The following is a 17,542-nucleotide window of genomic DNA, read 5'->3' as shown; positions in this document are numbered from 1 at the left end:
ATTTTACAATGCCTCGTATTTCGTTTCGGTTCTATTGCCTAAATATGCAGTGGTTTTCCTGATTCTTTGCAAAGTGTTTAAACTTAAAAAACTGTGAATCTCATCCCATCTATATCCAATTCTTCCCCAAAGGCCTACATATATATAAAAAGTGTACCTAAGTTTGTTTTGTAAATCAGTACCGAAGTTTGTATTGTAAATCAGTATTGGAAGAGTAGATCTCAATTGTTATTCACATCATAAAGAAAGATCAAATGTCACGCCAGATCCTGGGTATTGCTTTGGCCTTAATTCCCATATTTGGGATGGTTTCTGCTGACACCAAGGCCGTGGCCAGCCCCACTGTTGTCGCCGCCACACCAGGTCCAATTGAAGACATCATTAAAGCTGCTGCAGGTGCACCCGCTGCTGAAAGCCCCATTGGTAGTGCTGGTTTGGGTTCAGGTGGAGGTGGTCAGCCTCCTAACAGTGACGACGCAACCACCATTACGGGATCAATGGCTTTCGCAGGAGTTGCTGCCATTGCCGGCTACTTTGTCTTCTAAGTTTTAGATTTGGAGGAAAAGCTTGTTAAATGACTTTTAATTTGTCCTTGTCATATGAAATATTCATTGTAGTTTAAAATGTTCTAAAACTTGAATTTTAAAATCATAATCTTAATCATGATTTTACGTGTAGTATGATTTTCTTTTAATTTCTGCAATTAAAATATGTCACTACTCAAATTACAAGCAGCCCATATTTGAACATTACCCTATTTATGATCAAGTATCACACAAAATATCAATACCAATTACTAAATGCCATAAAAAGAAAACCGAATTTCTAACTGTTTACTAACAGACAATGCACTGGTGAAAGAAAGGCAGCTGCTCCCTCCATCTTACTGATTTTATTTTATTTTTCCATGCCGCACCCTATGTAAGCTGAAAACTTAATCTGCAATACAGCTCAAACATTTTCTTATCCATCTATTAGATACTCTCCATCCGATCCATAAGTGTAGGCAGGGCTTGCTAGTAACAAATTTGAATGGCATTCCATATGGATGCCTTGAGGACTCTCGACTCCTAATTAAAGAATGAATGTAAAAACTTTCCTTTTCCGACCACTGCTATTGGGACTGGCTAGTCGCTGCCTAACATGTTACTTCTACTCATCTCAGGCAAACAATACAGATGAGCACCAAGCAAATCAGGAATAACAGAAATACACTGATGAGCAGCTAGTCACCACCTTGAGCATCATAGGAGAATGATTCTTCATTGATCACCTGAAAAGGGAAATTTGCCTCAATACATCCCCTTAAATACAGGATTTGTGCGACAAATGCTTGCTCCATGTTCCTCGTATTCTGCTTTTGTATGAGATGCCTGCATATAGAGGTCAGGAGATTTTCAACCAAAATCCAAACATTAGCTTATAAATTAAGATTTCATAAAGCAACAGTAATTGGAAAGCGCATAGCAAGAACATTGGCCAACTACAAAAGCCAAAATTCGATGCCATTCAGCGGCCTGTATAGAAACATGAGTAAAATATCAGTTTAGAAATGCATACCGCAAAAAATTCAGGTGTTGATGCAAGTACAGAACCTCCAAACCACACTGCAAATCTTTGGATAGGATGACTGACTACATTTACTTCAACAGGTTGTACCTAGAAGGTGAAGCCCCAAAAGGAGATTAGCAGTGAGCTCTTCTTATATGTTGATGGGATGAAAATGTTAGATAAACCCCAAAAGTCCATACTTTTACTTCCCTGCCATGCCGAGCATCAGAAGCAAGTACTCGGGCATCCACAATCTTTTTCAGATCCCGCTGCAGCCTTCTGTGAAAGTCTTTGAACATGGTTGATCCACCAGATAATACTATATTCTGACAGAGTTAAATAGAGAGAAAAGAAGTTTAAATCTTATATTAAAATATAAGAAAAAAATGTGGAGAGTTCCTTTTCTCTTCTGAATTCGTTCAATGCGTATGAACTTAACTGCAAGCTTCATTTGCCTTTTGGTCACTATCAAGAAAGAAACCAGCAATTGGCACAGTCAAGTACCAATGTCTTTCAACTAGGCTAAGAATTTTTTTGCAGTAAAAATACTAATCGACTAGCTAAACTTTCAATATATATAGATTAATATCAAACCAAATTTAAGAAATGAAATTATATTCGACTTATGAGTACAGAAGAGACATTGATACAAGAGATTAAACTAAAATAACATAATTTTTCAAGAACTCCATCCACAAAAATTTTTTGAAAGTTGAGCTGAGAATGCCGGTTTAATCCTTTTTCAGTGGATCTAAACCCTCAAATAAAATACTTTCTTGTTCATTTAGATTTATCTTGTTTAAGAATGAAAATTTTGCAATCTCCTTGTGTATTATTTAATCTTTCTTTTGAGCCTATGAATACTTCACCTTATACAAAGCTCTTCTTGTGTCAATTGGTGCTGACTGAATGCACTTGTCTATTACAACTGGTAAAGGAGTTGTAAAGTTGCTGTTGCTATAGATCTCGGGACTAAACAAAACCTGTCAAACCAACCATTAAGTAAACATCACTTACAAGCAATATTTGAGAAGCAATTTATAAGCAGCGTAGGTAAGGAAGGGTTTCTTTCCTTGAAAAACAAAGTCTAACATCACATAATTAGTTGCATCACCAAAGTACAAAAAATGACAAAGCATGCCCTTAAGAAATGTAAATAGCACAAGGAAATCGAGATTTTTCCCATTTATAAATGTATATCCTAGGCTGACTGCCAACTCCAGGAATGAGTTTACAAGGGGAAAAAAGGACAAACCTCAGGGCCCAAAAATCGTTCATAACCAATATCACAGGTGTATGGCGTCCCTGTCTTTGTTCTAATACCTCTCCACTGTTTGATGTACTTTGAAGGTTCTTTATCATGCTTGTTGAACTCCTGAGATAAATATAAAAAGTAGTAATTATCAAATTTTCATAAGAATACAGAACTTCTGAGCATTATTATAGTCATGCTGGGTAAGAACCCTGCCGCAAACAAGTGAGCCAAAATATTTCCAAAATCACAATCCAGCAGAAGCAAAAAAGAAAAACCTTGACAATATCGGAACAAGTATAGCAAAATCTCTCCTTAACTATCCGAGCAACTTCAAATGAGTCCTCCGGCGGAACTTTCTCTCCTCTTTCCTGCAAATAACAGAGTGAAAGGGAAAGAATTTATTATCACTAGACACATTATTTTACAATCTCCAAATCCATAAATATAAGATACACAGACAATAACAACAAATAGAATTCAATGTTTAAGCCCAGTTTTTGTGAGCCTTTACAAACAAAGCCATCTAGGCAAACAGATACCACGAAGAAACAAAAAGACACTTTAATTCAGCTTGCCTCCAGAGAGCAGCCCCTGTTCTCAAATTCAAACTAGCTTTGCTTCTGAAGGAAACAAATTCAAAACAATAAACCGAACATATGTAAAATAATGTCATGTTAACTCAAAGACGCTACCACAGCCAAAAATAAATTTGGAAGGATACAAGAATCTGTGACAAACTGGAACAGAATATTTGAAAGCGCAGCATATAAAAAGGTAAGTGCATAAACAAATAAATGCGAATGTTGTCAAGGGTGCACTTTGGGTGCTAGAACCGTAGACCTTTATAATGCCTCATGTGCAAGGGAGGCTGGGCATGTGCCTGATCATATATGACACGCCTGAAAGGGTCAAAGGTGCTTTAGTTGCCTAGCACTAAGGCATAGGCACGCCTAGGTTCACAGCTTGAGAACCACAATAAATCCAACCATAGATATTGCTGAGTAATGCCAAGGAGAGTCTTTCTCTCTTTATGACATGACAATAACATTAAGTACTATCCAATGGTATCAAAGCACAAGTCATGAAAGAACGAGAAAAAAATACCCGCATGAGCTGCTGTATGAAGAGAGTAACATCTTTTCCTGCTATTGGTATTGACTTAATGCTGCTCCCAATAACATAACCATCTGCAACAGGTACGATATGTGTAGCCCCATCTCCAACATCAACTACCACCCCTGTCATCTCACACTATAGAAAATTGTAGGTTAAACTAAATGAAAATGATGATTAGCAAGAAACACAACACACAAAATGTAGGGTATGAAACTAAATAGAAGATAGAGTAGTTCTTTAAACTCTACAAGCATAAAGTATTAAACCTAACTCACTGCTTATGTCAAAAGATTTGCAACAGCTATATGACTGCAGCATAATTCTCTCAGGTAATTAAAGATAAGACAAAAAAACAAATTTAAATATACTGAAACAGTATATGCAGGCACCATATGCATTAAGCTATTAACATGTAAATGAATAAAGTAGAAACAGTTGAGGGAGTTGGCAAAGACTTTTATCTCATAAAACCTCCAACCTTAATGTATATTAAAAGTAAAAACTTGAAATTTTATATAAATGTAAGCATTTTCTACAAAGATAACATGGTAAGTTATTATAAATTACTCCAACAATAGTATTCGTAACATGTTATAAGATACAATTAATTACCATGCTATAGAGAATTTAAGACATTAGATTAAGCTAAAAGCAATACTAAAATTCTTCAATGACTAAATGGATTTAAATCAATTGCTAATTGACTATGAATACGTAACCATCCTAGAACCAACGTTCACACTCATGATTCAATGTCAAAAGGTGCACTTTATAAATAAATCAAATACTAAAAGTCATGGACAATCAAGGACCCTAATCTATTCATCTAACATACTAGTAAACAACTAACGAATATATATAATACCAGAAAACAGAATACCAAGGAAAACTAGATCACAGACCTTAGATGTAGTGTAGCCAGCAGCTAAAGCGAGGACAGAATTCACAGCAATATAAAGCCCTGGAACATTAAACGTCTCAAACATTATTTCACCCATATATTCTCGATTCTCGGGAGCAGTAAGTGGACTCTCAGTCAACAAAAAGTAATGGTCTTCAGGATCACACCGTAAATAATCGAAAATACATTGTTGCCAATACCGTTCCATCGCATCCCAATTATCCACTTGACCATGCCGAATGGGATGGGTAAGGCTATAAGTATTACTTGATCGGGATTTCGCAAGTGCTTCATCTCCAATAAAGAAATCAAGATCTGCCATTACCCCAGCCGAATGCTGAGCTGACCAATTCGATTTTGAAGTTCTAGATTGATTTACAAAAGACTCGTTAATTGCTACTACTGTTGGTTGAATAAAACACGGCTCTACATTACCCGCAAATCCCATCTTAGTATACCTGCAAATGAACAGATAAAAAAGAAAACAAAAGGGGAAAAAGAATTTCATCAAACAGGCTGAGATCACGTAGTTTGGAGTAATATTCAGTAACTAAAAGGAGAAGTTAATGAATACCCGGTGCCGTTATCGATGACGACAGCGGGGCGAGAAGTGGGATCCATTGGGAAGAGAAACGGAAGCTAGGAAGTTGGTTTTGGCGGTGGTGGTGGATCTGCCAGTGAGATCCGAGATAGAATCGGGGGCAAGGGATCATGGTCGTGAAGGGCGCTTGAAGAAGCGCAAATAAGGAGGAGCGAACTCCGTCGTCGCCGGGCCCGATGATATTGACCCGATAACAACGACAACCAACTGAAAGCAGGGACGTTTCAACGGAATTAGGTTGTCAAAACTCCGTTCCAAAAAAGAAGAGTAATCATTTTATCATCAAATTGCCTCTTTTTGTTCTCTTTGTTGATCTATCAACCGAATCAGAAAAAAAGACAAGGCAACAACTACCCCTTTTCTTTCTTTTTAAGTCTTTTTGCTTATCAGTAAGTATCAACCTGGACCGCTAGTGAGTACTTTTGGTTTCCGTTACTTTTAAGGCTTGAATGCCCTTATTGCCTCTCAACTATATTAATTGTACCAAGTTATTGTTTAAATTTTTTTAGACGTTTCCGTCCTTTAAACTATATATTATTATTCTATTTGTCTTAATCATTAATATTATTAAAATAAAAATTTAAAAATATATTTAATTCTTAATTCTGTTATTTTAAATTTATTAGTAGAATTTTAAGAAAATATATCTATTTTTTTATTTTTATAAATAAGATATTTATTTATTTTTAAAAATACCAGAATAAGACATCTAGTTGCTTTAAAACTGTCATTTTCTTAATATTTAAAAATAAATAAATATTAATAAAATATTTTTTCTAAAAATAATATATATAATTTATAAAAGTAAAAAATATCAGAAAAGGACATCCAGTTATGTTAAGATTACCCTTTCTTAATATTTAAAAATAAATAAATATATAAACATGATTAAAATAATTTATATTAAATTAAATATATATATATTTTATATAAGTATGATATTTATTTTTTTTTAAAATATCAGAATAAGACATGTTACGTCATATCTTAAATTTTATATTTTTAAATAAATATAAAATAATTAATAAAATAAAACAAATAAACTATCGAAATTATCCCTCCTCATCTCCACCATTAACATCGCCATCCTTTCCCAATCCTAACACCTCTGTAAATTAACGATCGTCAGAATCATCCAAAACTTGAATCAAAATTTTCGACCTTGGCCACTCTAATTTGCACATTGCAGCAATGGAGTGTTGGTAAACATGCAATATATATATATATATATTCAAACCATAAACAAAACAATGGGTTCTTTCCCAACCTTAAAAAAATGGTAATTTTCTTGTTGTTGACGTCTTTTTCGTTACACAGGGATTTTTTTTTTTTAAAGATACACATAGGGATCTGAACAAGAACCATTGGGAAGAATCCATTTTCAAGAGCTGCAACAGCGTCTTCTTTGGGAATTCTTTGGGAATTGGCTTGATCTTTTTGAAACGGATCCAAAGACAACATAAACAGAGGGTTAATCTTTTTAAATTTGGGTTAAGAAAAGAACCATGCAGACATTTGCCAGGAGTTGAAGCGGTGGAGCAATCCACCCGACCAGAATCAAAACACAATGAGACTATATAACCATTCGAAGACATCTTTAACACTGAATGGGACAGTGAAAAATTCATATGGTAAAATGCTCACATTATCATTTTTATGGTCACATGAAACTTATTTGTCCTTTAAAGAAAAATATTTTAAAATTAGATAAGTATGTGTTACTAAGGGAACAAGGGACATTAGCACTAACAATTAAGGATTCAAAGCAATTTAGATACCAAAATCTAAATAAATGTCTTTTATAGGTGTGTGTGAGCAATGGTAACAAAAGTAAAGAAATTTAATGCTCTAGCCACAAAAGATGAGGAATGTGTAACCTCTAAACTTAATGTTTTTTATTTTACATTATTGGTTGTCTATTTGTTTCATGTATGCATGAGTTTTTTAACATAAATGATCATTTGTTATTTTTCAATCTCATATATGTTAAAATGTGTTATGGTAAACAATTTAAATCTTTTAATGATTTTTCATAAATTTCTTGTTCATCATTTTTGGTCAAATTTGTTTTTCATGTTGTTTTAAAAAAAAATCTTATTTTTTACCTTAATTTAAATGTTTATGCATGTGATTTTATTGCAAATAATATCTCTCTAATAATTAATATCAATTTTCAAATGCATAACATTTTTAGATAGTTTTATATATATGAACTTTAATGTCTCATATTAATATTGCATAAAGTAGTTTAGACTTGGATTTATTGAATTTCATGTGCTACTAATATGCGTCTCTCTTATCTTATTAAAATTCAATATTCTTTAAAGTGTCAAAGTTTTTGAACAAAAATTTGTTTTTAGAATGCATTTGTTAAGGGAGAACTTTGATTTTTCAAATGCTTTTTAATGATAAAATTTCTACTTACTCTCCATGCTATTTTGTACCTTTAAAGTTTGAATTATTTTTTATATAACAAAAAGGGAGAGAATTATTGGTTTGAAAAATTAAATTTCTCAAAGAAAAAGGGAGAGTTTAAATATTTTTTTTATAAATTCTCTTTTTCTAAAGGATAGCTTTTATAAAAAAAACAATTTTTCAAAGAAGTTTTGTTATGTCAAAAAGGGAATATTGTTAAACTTATATTTTGATATAACAAATATTTGTAAAATTGATTTTGGACTTAATCAAATTTTTCAAAAATAATTCAAAATCCAAATTAACTTGAAAAGTATGTGTTCTTAATTGCTTTATATATAAAAATTATTTTGAGTTAATTAAAATATGTTTAAAGTGTTTAAAATATTTAAAATGTGTTTAAAGCTTTTTAAATGTGAAAAACACTATTCAGACACTATTTGGTACTGTTCATATACGAGTACTATTCATAGTTTGGAAACTTTGTAACCTTTGAAACTTTTATTAAAAGTTTCGAAACTTTGCATTTAGAAATTGTTTTAACGGCCCGATTTTCTTAGATACTAACACAACAGAGTCAGTGACGTATTTAGATAATGCGTAGCAATTCTAATCATTAGGATTAAAGACCCTTTAGAGGTGTACTCATGACGAGACCATTAGCAAAGGACTAAGGTAAGTATAAGACTCTTACTTCAGTGATAGAACAGTTAAACCTCAATTAGGTAGCACTTGATCTAGATTATGCATGTACGTACTGCTTAGTACCCAATCTTCAGCATGCTTAGGTTTATGAAATTCTTATGTTGCTTTAGATTAACGATTATATTGTTGGATGTTTTCCGTTGGCATGTCAATAGCTTGGGCAGTTCGTGGAGCACTGTCGCAGCAGGTCTTCCAACATCCCCTTTAGAGTATTTTATTGTAGTTTAGAGGGCTTGTGTATTCACATGAACTTACTTATGTATTCAGATTTATAAGAAAGATTTTTATTATTTTGATTTTTAATTATTTGTCAACGAGCTCCGGTTTTATAAATGTTGTTAAAAGTTTATTTATGTTTTAATTTTGATACCATTTAGCAGGTTTGCAAAGGAATTGAACCATTTAAAAAAAAATTAGGGGTTGCCTCGGTAGCCCAATGTGGCACTTTAGGCCTAATCGGGTCTAGGGCGTTATAGTAAGCGTGCTTCGTCGCCCAATTTTCGTTATGTTTCCCACGCATATCAATTTTATGGAGCGCGTTCATTTCCCATATTTGTGTAGGAATCAACTGATGAGACGTGAAATGTCGCAACACTCTATCAGTGGCGTGCAACTACACAATCGCAAAATGTAATATAGGTGTCACGACACACCATAAATCGGACCTATAAAAAAATTGCGACGATAATAACCGGTAGATCTCTTCGTCAACATATGGAAGCCAAGAAAACTGTAAACATTAATTATAAAAGTTATTATATATAGAGTTAAACAATTCCAAAAAATAATAAAACAACTAATATTTACCATATATATCGACCGGTGATGTTGATCCTTATCCGTATATCTTTTGCAGTGTCACCGACAACTTCGTCTCAGTTATTTTATAGTTTCATCTAAAATGTTTAAAAATAAAAAAATAATTAAAAACAAATAAAAATTAAATAAATATATTAAAAAATTAGTGAAAAAATAAAGTTAAAAAAATTACCTTTCAGCCAGAGGAAACTCAACCGAGGTTGTTGTAATTGGCGTAAAAACGATAATCGGTACCAAGCCCACGATTGTAGCAATATTAGATAGCCTGCTACATCGGCTTTTCGACCCCGCTCGACAATTGCAACCTTGCAAAGCTCTTAGTACAAAAAGGCTAAAATCGTCGAGCCCCAAATGGTATTACGACACTCAACAAAGTTATTTAATATAGGCAAATACTGAGTATGCGCCAAATTACCTGATTTATCTGGTAATAATACCCCTCTGGTCAGTTGTAGAAGATATGTTTGGATGCAAAAATAACCTCATCCTCGGTAAAGTTGCTCGTCACTTGAAATTCGGACTCTAACCACATCATCCGTATCCGATAGTCGTCCATGACCTCAGATGGTAGAAACTTTCCTAAAACTTCGTAGACCAATATCATGGGGTCGTCTGCCTCACAACGGTGACACTATTAACAGGAACATCGAGTTGGTAAGCGATTCTTCCAAAGTAATCATAACTTTACCACTTGGTAAATAGAAAGTTTACGTCTCGGGCTGCCAATGTTTGATAAAAGCCGCAATCAACGTCGAGTACACCTTAAAGCCACATACAAATATGGTTGGAAATAGATCAGATTGTTGAAGATATATCATCATCAGCGGATGCAGATCTCTTGATGTCATCACGCGCTGGCGAATGCTTCATTCTTCTTTCGGCCGGAGTTTGATCGACGAAATATGAACATTATCGAGGTGTAACATTTTTATCGAGAAACCATTTTTCGAGATTTTCACAGAAAGTAATTTTTCTCAATCTTTTTCGAAACTGTGGATCGTGAAAAACTAAAACCCCAAACCCCTATTTATAGCCCTAGTCCCAACGACTATAAACGACTAGGGGATTCAAAAATCCGGCGAAGCTCGTCACTTCGAGGTGACAAGTTATATGATGACTGTTGCCCAAGTGACCGTTGTTGTTGCTCGTTCACCAACGGTTATAGTTTTTGAATTCGAGGATATGAGATCCATTAATTTTTTAAGGTTCAAAATTTTAATTTTTTATATTTTTAAGGGACTCGTCACCTACGCGTCCCATTTAATACAATAATTTAATACTCCATGTGTGGCCTATTCATCGAGAACAATTAAAAAATAATATCCAAGAGGTGACGAGTTTCAACTATACTGTAGCATTTGTCGTATTCCCCAAAATAAAAAGTCGGGTGGCCTATAACCCTAAATAAAAAACACGAATGACCTATTGGGCCAAAAAAAACCCTCCATTATTAATAACTCATAAATAGCCTAACAAACTCTTAGCCCATTTACAACTTTCAGCCAACTACAAACAAATTTTATTACACCCAAAACTCAAGCAGGCTAACCATTACAAAATTATTGAGTTCAACATTAATAAATTTGTCTCGGATAATTTTTCCAGGTTAATATAGTTTCTCCGAAAATTTTATATATGAAGTTTGGATTGAACCGGTAATATTGCTCCACTGTTTGAAAGAAAGCAGAAAGCTTTGAGAGTAGAGAATCTTTTTTGCAGATCTATTGGAAAGCTAAAGATCCTCGATATTTATAGGCTCGGAAATCCGACGTAAGACATGAATTCCTGCGCAAATACAACTGTATTAACAGCTGATACATCAACTGTTGAATTACCATAATAACAGGCTGGAAACGCTCCAATCACAGTTGATATAACGTTGCAATAAATCATAATTAACACCTAATTAAAATCTGAATACAACAGCCAAAAGCATCGGGATTCATCTCGACTTAGAGCTGTTAAAAACAGTAAAATAATCACCCGCATTATGTTGTAATTAACAACAATTTTGGGTAACAGCTGCAATAATTTACAGCAAGTAGATTAATTCGAATGTAAATACAAGGGAAAATTCTGTTCAAGTTTTTTATTTTAAATTCCTGAAGGAAAAATTCTATTGGATTTTCTCTAAAAAGATGTATGGATGCGGTATATGTCGGAGACAAGTAATTAGATGAACACGAATACAAATAAAAAAAATAACTATAAAATAATGATAATTTATTTTTATAACATTCACAAGTAGAATGTTTCTATCCCGAGAAGAATTAAGATTTTATCAACCTTTACAAATGTATTCACTCCTCTGTCAAAACTTGAACCAAAATCTGCATAACTTTGACTCTCATCTGCAAACACAATATATATTCAGCTGTTTCCCTGAAGAGCCCCTCCAAGCCCATTGAATCCTTGCCGGGGATCAACCTTCTCAGGGTTTTCACCTTCTTCTGGATCGGGTTGACGACGACCCTTCTAGAACCTTCACGAACTGCCCTTTTCTTCGTCAAAACACTTCTGGTTCTTGGCCTTGACTTCGATCTTCTCTCGCCATTTGCATCCATCGGTTTGCTCCACAAGGAACCATTGGCGTCGTTGGAGTGAAATGAAAGTTGAGAAATTCCCATGATTTCCAATGATTAATTTCTTTGTTTGCTTTGTGCAATATTAGGGATAGTGAGAGGTTTTTATAAGGTTTCAACGGAGGGGTTGGCAAAGTGGATAGTTCATAATAATTATAAATGACAGCCTAAAAGAGTAGAGTTTCATGGAAGGTTTCCAAGCGAATGAGGGTGGATGAATATGGGATAGCCAATTGTACGTTGAGGAGTTGCTTTGGGCATGTTATCCAACTCAATGCACATGCAACCACATGATTCCACCACCCAACCCTAACCCTAACCCTATCCTTCACTAAAACCCCTTTCAATCTCATCAAAACACCCTGGATTATTCATTCCCAAATAATTTGAATTTGGGGTCCTCAATTCTCTCTATCCAGCTCAACCAACATTGGCATTATTACACGTTTGCAAAATATCATTTACAAAAGTCATGTAATCTCGAGTAGTAATGAATGTAAACAAAAATGTAGACAATTTAGATCTTAATGTTGGGATAAGGTAGATTTTCTTATGACATTCATGAACCACATTTTCATTAAAAAATTTATTATCCCTTTTTATTATGGAATTAAGTATATAAAAGATCATGTTCGAACATGTTCTGAGAACAAAAAAGGAAAATAAATGTACAAATGAAAACTTGAGATAATGAAGTAGACAAATGTTGGGGACTATGAGTACCGCCGCCGACATTCATCTTTTAGGCATAGAATGTTATCTTTGCCTTTGTTTCCACACAGTGTTGTCGCAACCGTCTTTCGGTTGGACCCCGGAATTGGGCTTCGACTTAAAAAATGTGGATTGGAGTCGCCACTGATCATTTATTTAAGAATAAATAGGTTGATCGGATACCTTATTTCTTACCTGATCTGCGTCTTTCCAAAGATGTGTCGGGTTCGGGAGTCGGTTACAGTCAAGGAATGATTAGCACCCTTGAACTGCCCTTTCGGTACTACGTAATTTCCAGTTGTCTTTGATTAAGAAAATTATAAGTTTAAATTAATAGATAAAATAATGATCCAAAATTACTTACCTTTGACGGATTTACAAATATACCCTTTAAAAGTCAACCATATGGGTTAGAAGAGATGAATAAATGATAAATAAAGTAAAACAAATAAAATAAGGAGATTAAGAAAGAAATAAAGTAAATATAAAATGAATAGAATATATAAAATAAAAAATACAATAACACTAATATATACATAGCAAACAACTAAATAAAAATAAAATGATAATGCAAATAAATAAATAAAACAAGTAAAAGAATATAAAAACATAAAATATAGGATAAAGATAAAAAGAAAATAGATAAATAAATGAGTAAAATATATAAAAAAGTAAAAGCATATATATATAAGTAAAATAATAATAAATAAAAAAGAAAATCAAAAGTAATATACGTATTTATACATGTAAAATAGGAAATATATAAATATATATATATAATAACACTAAAAAAAACATATATACATATATAATAAAATTAATAGAAAGTAACATGCATATATAACAAGAATAATAAAGTAGGAAAAAAATGATTTAGGGGGGTGAATTAAATATTTAAAAAAATGAACACGCCTCGGGGGTAGATCTAGGTTCGAAACTTCGAAACCCCACCCCTTTTTGGTTATATACGCAACCCATGTTTTGGGTTATTCGAACCAAATCTCAAGAAAAATAACGTGCACATGCGAGAAATGAACGAACCAATGTAAAAAAGATGCTACCTTTTATTTCCTTTTCGAATCGTTTACAATAGCTTTGCCTTTGTATTTTCCGTGCTTTCCTCTGTGTTTTGTGTGTAAATCGTGTGTTACAATAGTGAGTTACAATGATTATTTATAATGCTTGTGAATCCTATCTTTAAGAGTTTAAATCATAGTAGAACTCCATCCTATTTTTAGGAGTTTGAATCCTAAAATTCTATCGTATTTTTAGGAGTTTGAATCCTAGTAGGACGAAAAGGTGTGTTGACAGCTGCCCCTCTTTGCCCATAGTCGTGTAACAGGGATAGGGCAAAGATTAAAAGATACACTTTTCATTCAGTGGAGTTGAAAATTGACTCTGATATTTCAATAACTCCCTGTCGAATTGAGTTACGGATGACTCCTCCATCGTGAAGTCGAGTTCATCTTGAAATGATATGAAATTGAAGCCGTAGTTCAGAATTTGAATCAGCATGTGGCTTCCCATTGCCCTCCGGTCTTCTTCTCGGTTTAAAGACCTTGGATCGGAATCTAACTCAGAAATCTTCATTGACAGATAGTTTTTTCTTGACTTAAGCTATGCTGCTTGAAAATGGTTGCTTGTCACTAAGGCACGGCTAACCCAGGTCCTCTTCTCGACTTGAAAACCTCGACTGCAACCGGAAAGTAGTGCGATTGATGTGTCATCGAGCTGAATGGAATCGAACTCGATAATTTTGATGGCAGATAACCCTTCTAGCCTTGAGTTATACTGTAAATGATGTGCCTTGGAGCTGAGCGTAGTCGAACTCGAAGGTCTTTATTGACAGATAATCCTTCTTTGAGTTGGATATCCTTCGTCGTGAAGTTGAAATCCAATCTAAAAATGGATGATGCTTGTGTGCACGATTCCCTTCGTCGTGAAGTTGGAAAATCCTTCGTCGTGAAGTTGAAATCCAAGTAAGTAGGATTGTTCCGAGTCCAATATTTCCGTCGTGAAGTTGAAATTGGCTCTGGAATCGGGAAATTGTTTGTTGACAACCAGCCGTCCCTTCGTTGTGAAGTTGAACTTGTGTTGTCTCGAGTCCAATATCCTTCGCTGTGAAGTTGAAATTGGCTCCGAAATTGGGAAATTGTTTGTTGACAACCAGCGGTCCCTTTGTTTTAAAGTTGAACTTGCATCGTCTCGAGTCCAATATCCTTCGCTGTGAAGTTGAAATTGGCTCTGAAATTGGGAAGTTGTTTGTTGACAACCAACGGTCCCTTCGTCATGAAGTTGAACTTGCGTTGTCTAGAGTCCAATATCATTCGTTGTGAAGTTGAAATTGGCTCTGAAATTGAGAAGTTGTTTATTGACAACCAGCAGTCCCTTCGTTGTGAAGTTGAACTTGCGTTGTCTGGAGTCCAATATCCTTCGCTGTGAAGTTAAAATTGGCTCCGAAATTGGGAAATTGTTTGTTGACAACCAGCAGTCCCTTCGTCGTGAAGTTGAACTTGCGTTGTCTGGAGTCCAATATCTTTCGTTGTGAAGTTAAAATTGGCTCTGAAATTGAGAAGTTGTTTGTTGACAACCAGCGGTCCCTTCATCGTGAAGTTGAACTTGCGTTGTCTGAAGTCCAATATCCTTCGTTGTGAAGTTGAAATTGGCTCCGAAATTGGGAAATTGTTTGTTGACAACCAGCGGTCCCTTCGTCGTGAAGTTGAACTTGCGTTGTCTGGAGTCTAATATCTTTCGCTGTGAAGTTGAAATTGGCTCTGAAATTGGGAAGTTGTTTATTGACAACCAGCGGTCCCTTCGTCGTGAAGTTGAACTTGCGTTGTCTGGAGTCCAATATCCTTCGCTGTGAAGTTGAAATTGGCTCCGAAATTGGGAAATTGTTTGTTGACAACCAGCGGTCCCTTCGTCGTGAAGTTGAACTTGCGTTGTCTGGAGTCCAATATCTTTCGTTGTGAAGTTGAAATTGGCTCTGAAATTGAGAAGTTGTTTATTGACAACCAGCGGTCCCTTCATCGTGAAGTTGAACTTGCATTGTCCGGAGTCCAATATCCTTCGCTGTGAAGTTGAAATTAGCTCCGAAATTGGGAAATTGTTTGTTGACAACCAGCGGTCCCTTCGTCGTGAAGTTGAACTTGCGTTGTCTGGAGTCCAATATCTTTCGTTGTGAAGTTGAAATTGGCTCTGAAATTGGGAAGTTGTTTGTTGACAACCAGCGGTCCCTTCGTCGTGAAGTTGAACTTGCATTGTCTCGAGTCCAATATCCTTCGCTGTGAAGTTGAAATTGGCTCTGAAATTGAGAAGTTGTTTGTTGACTGTCAGCCGCCCCTTCGCTGTGAAGTTGAGCTTGTACTGTCTTGAGTCCAATATCCTTCGCTGTGAAGTTGAAATTGGCTCTGAAATTGGGAAATTGTTTATTGACAACCAGCGGTCCCTTCGTCGTGAAGTTGAACTTGTGTTGTCTGGAGAGAAACTGTCTCAAGGGAGATAAAATTTGTTTCAAGGAAGACTGTCTCAAGGGAGAAGAAATTTGTTTCAAAGAAAAACTATCTCAAGCAAGATAAAATCTTGTTTTAAATGAGACTGTCTCAAGCGAGACAAAATTTATATTGGAAATGTCGAATCTGAAGATGAATGTTGATCTTTCAATCTGTCGAGTTGGTTGAAGTGTAGCTTCTTGGTGCTGAGTTAAGTAACCAACATCAATCTTTAAAGGTGTTTTTGAATCTAGTATCTTTCGTCTTGAAGTCGAAACTTGACTCTAAAATCTGTAAAAAATTATGTATGTGGAAAATGATAAATATGATTCTCTAAAATGTATGCATAAGATGCATGTAACATGAATTGGTTATATTTTATCTCCTGAAAAAGGTCTGATTTTGCATTAGGATATTGAATCCCCAAATGATGCCCCAATATCCAAAAATGCCCCAATATTTGATGTTGAATCTCCAAAGATGCCCCAAATGTTCCTCATTTCTTATTTCAGCATTGATTCTGAGCATGAGTTTTGTGTCTAAGAGTCACATGTCATTTACCAAGATCCACTCTAGAGAGACTGTCTTGTTTGAAAAAAAATGTTTTTCTTTCTCTTTTATTTTCAAAGTTCTGAAAATATCAATAAAGAGTTTCGAAAAATATTTAATCCAAAGTTTTGAAAATATTGTCACTTTCATGGTTTTACAATTGAGATGAATCATAAAACTAGAGTTCATCAGATATTAAAGAATTAATTACAATGTTAATCCTTCAATAAATTATAGCTATTTTACAAGTGCCAAGATCAAAGCTATCTTTGGGAAATGGTTAAGTAAGGAAAGGATAAAAAAGTCTCAGGTTATTGTGTTTGGTCAAAGGTTTGGCATTTGATGCTCAAATGTTTGGTATTTGATGTTCAAAGGTTTGTCATTTGATGCTCAAAGGTTTGATGGGGTAGCTTGCATGCTCCTTTACTGGAAGTGTTCTCCGACTGCCAGCTTTCATGGTCACACTCGGATTGTGCGATGTCGTATCAAGGAATTTGTGTGATCGCCTCAGTTACACAATTTTTATATTCGAGCCGCCTTTTCAGGTTTTCAACTCGAACCCTCCTTTGGTTTCAAGACGTTATTCAGGATTTACGTCTTGAACCCCTCTTTGTTATTTTTCTCTACCATGCATTAATTACATTGTTTTTTGCAAATAAAGATTAATCCTGATGAGCGGAATGAAATCTGAAGATAGTCTCTTCTGTTTAGAAATCTATGTATGATTAGAAGGGACTTTTAAGGCACGTAATATAGGCCATGGTTCATGGTTATGAAAAAATGATAAATAGGCTCAAACAAGTGTTTCAGGGTGTTGAACCAAGGATCAATTCATTTTGATGCCTT

At 34.7% G+C, this 17,542-nt stretch overlaps 2 protein-coding genes across 3 annotated transcripts; both read right to left on the bottom strand.

The window, feature by feature from the left end:
- Nucleotides 1-739: 739 nt before the first annotated feature.
- On the bottom strand, nucleotides 740-5,683 carry LOC120122056 (actin-related protein 3-like). 2 transcript variants are annotated; one of them, XM_039141305.1, is made up of 10 exons: nucleotides 5,398-5,683; nucleotides 4,825-5,281; nucleotides 3,911-4,057; nucleotides 3,082-3,174; nucleotides 2,807-2,926; nucleotides 2,421-2,534; nucleotides 1,752-1,877; nucleotides 1,561-1,659; nucleotides 1,274-1,373; nucleotides 740-1,155 (listed from the first exon to the last, which is right to left on the bottom strand). In XM_039141305.1, exons 1-9 carry the CDS (start codon nucleotides 5,442-5,444, stop codon nucleotides 1,293-1,295), a joined length of 1,284 nt encoding a protein of 427 aa, XP_038997236.1. In that variant the 5' UTR covers nucleotides 5,445-5,683; the 3' UTR covers nucleotides 740-1,155; nucleotides 1,274-1,292. The 2 variants fall into 2 exon arrangements, with proteins under 2 accessions (XP_038997236.1, XP_038997237.1); XM_039141306.1 differs by having other exon boundaries at nucleotides 740-939.
- A 5,924-nt stretch (nucleotides 5,684-11,607) lies between these two features.
- Nucleotides 11,608-12,007, bottom strand: LOC120122199 (transcription factor UPBEAT1-like). The gene has a single exon (XM_039141403.1). It carries the CDS (start codon nucleotides 11,988-11,990, stop codon nucleotides 11,664-11,666), a length of 327 nt encoding a protein of 108 aa, XP_038997334.1. The 5' UTR covers nucleotides 11,991-12,007; the 3' UTR covers nucleotides 11,608-11,663.
- Nucleotides 12,008-17,542: the final 5,535 nt, after the last annotated feature.

Source organism: Hibiscus syriacus, unplaced genomic scaffold, assembly GCF_006381635.1.
Source record: "Hibiscus syriacus cultivar Baekdansim isolate YM2019G1 unplaced genomic scaffold, ASM638163v2 tig00110384_pilon, whole genome shotgun sequence".
In the NCBI taxonomy this organism is placed as follows: Eukaryota; Viridiplantae; Streptophyta; class Magnoliopsida; order Malvales; family Malvaceae; genus Hibiscus; species Hibiscus syriacus.
This window is presented reverse-complemented; position numbering and strand designations above follow the sequence as displayed.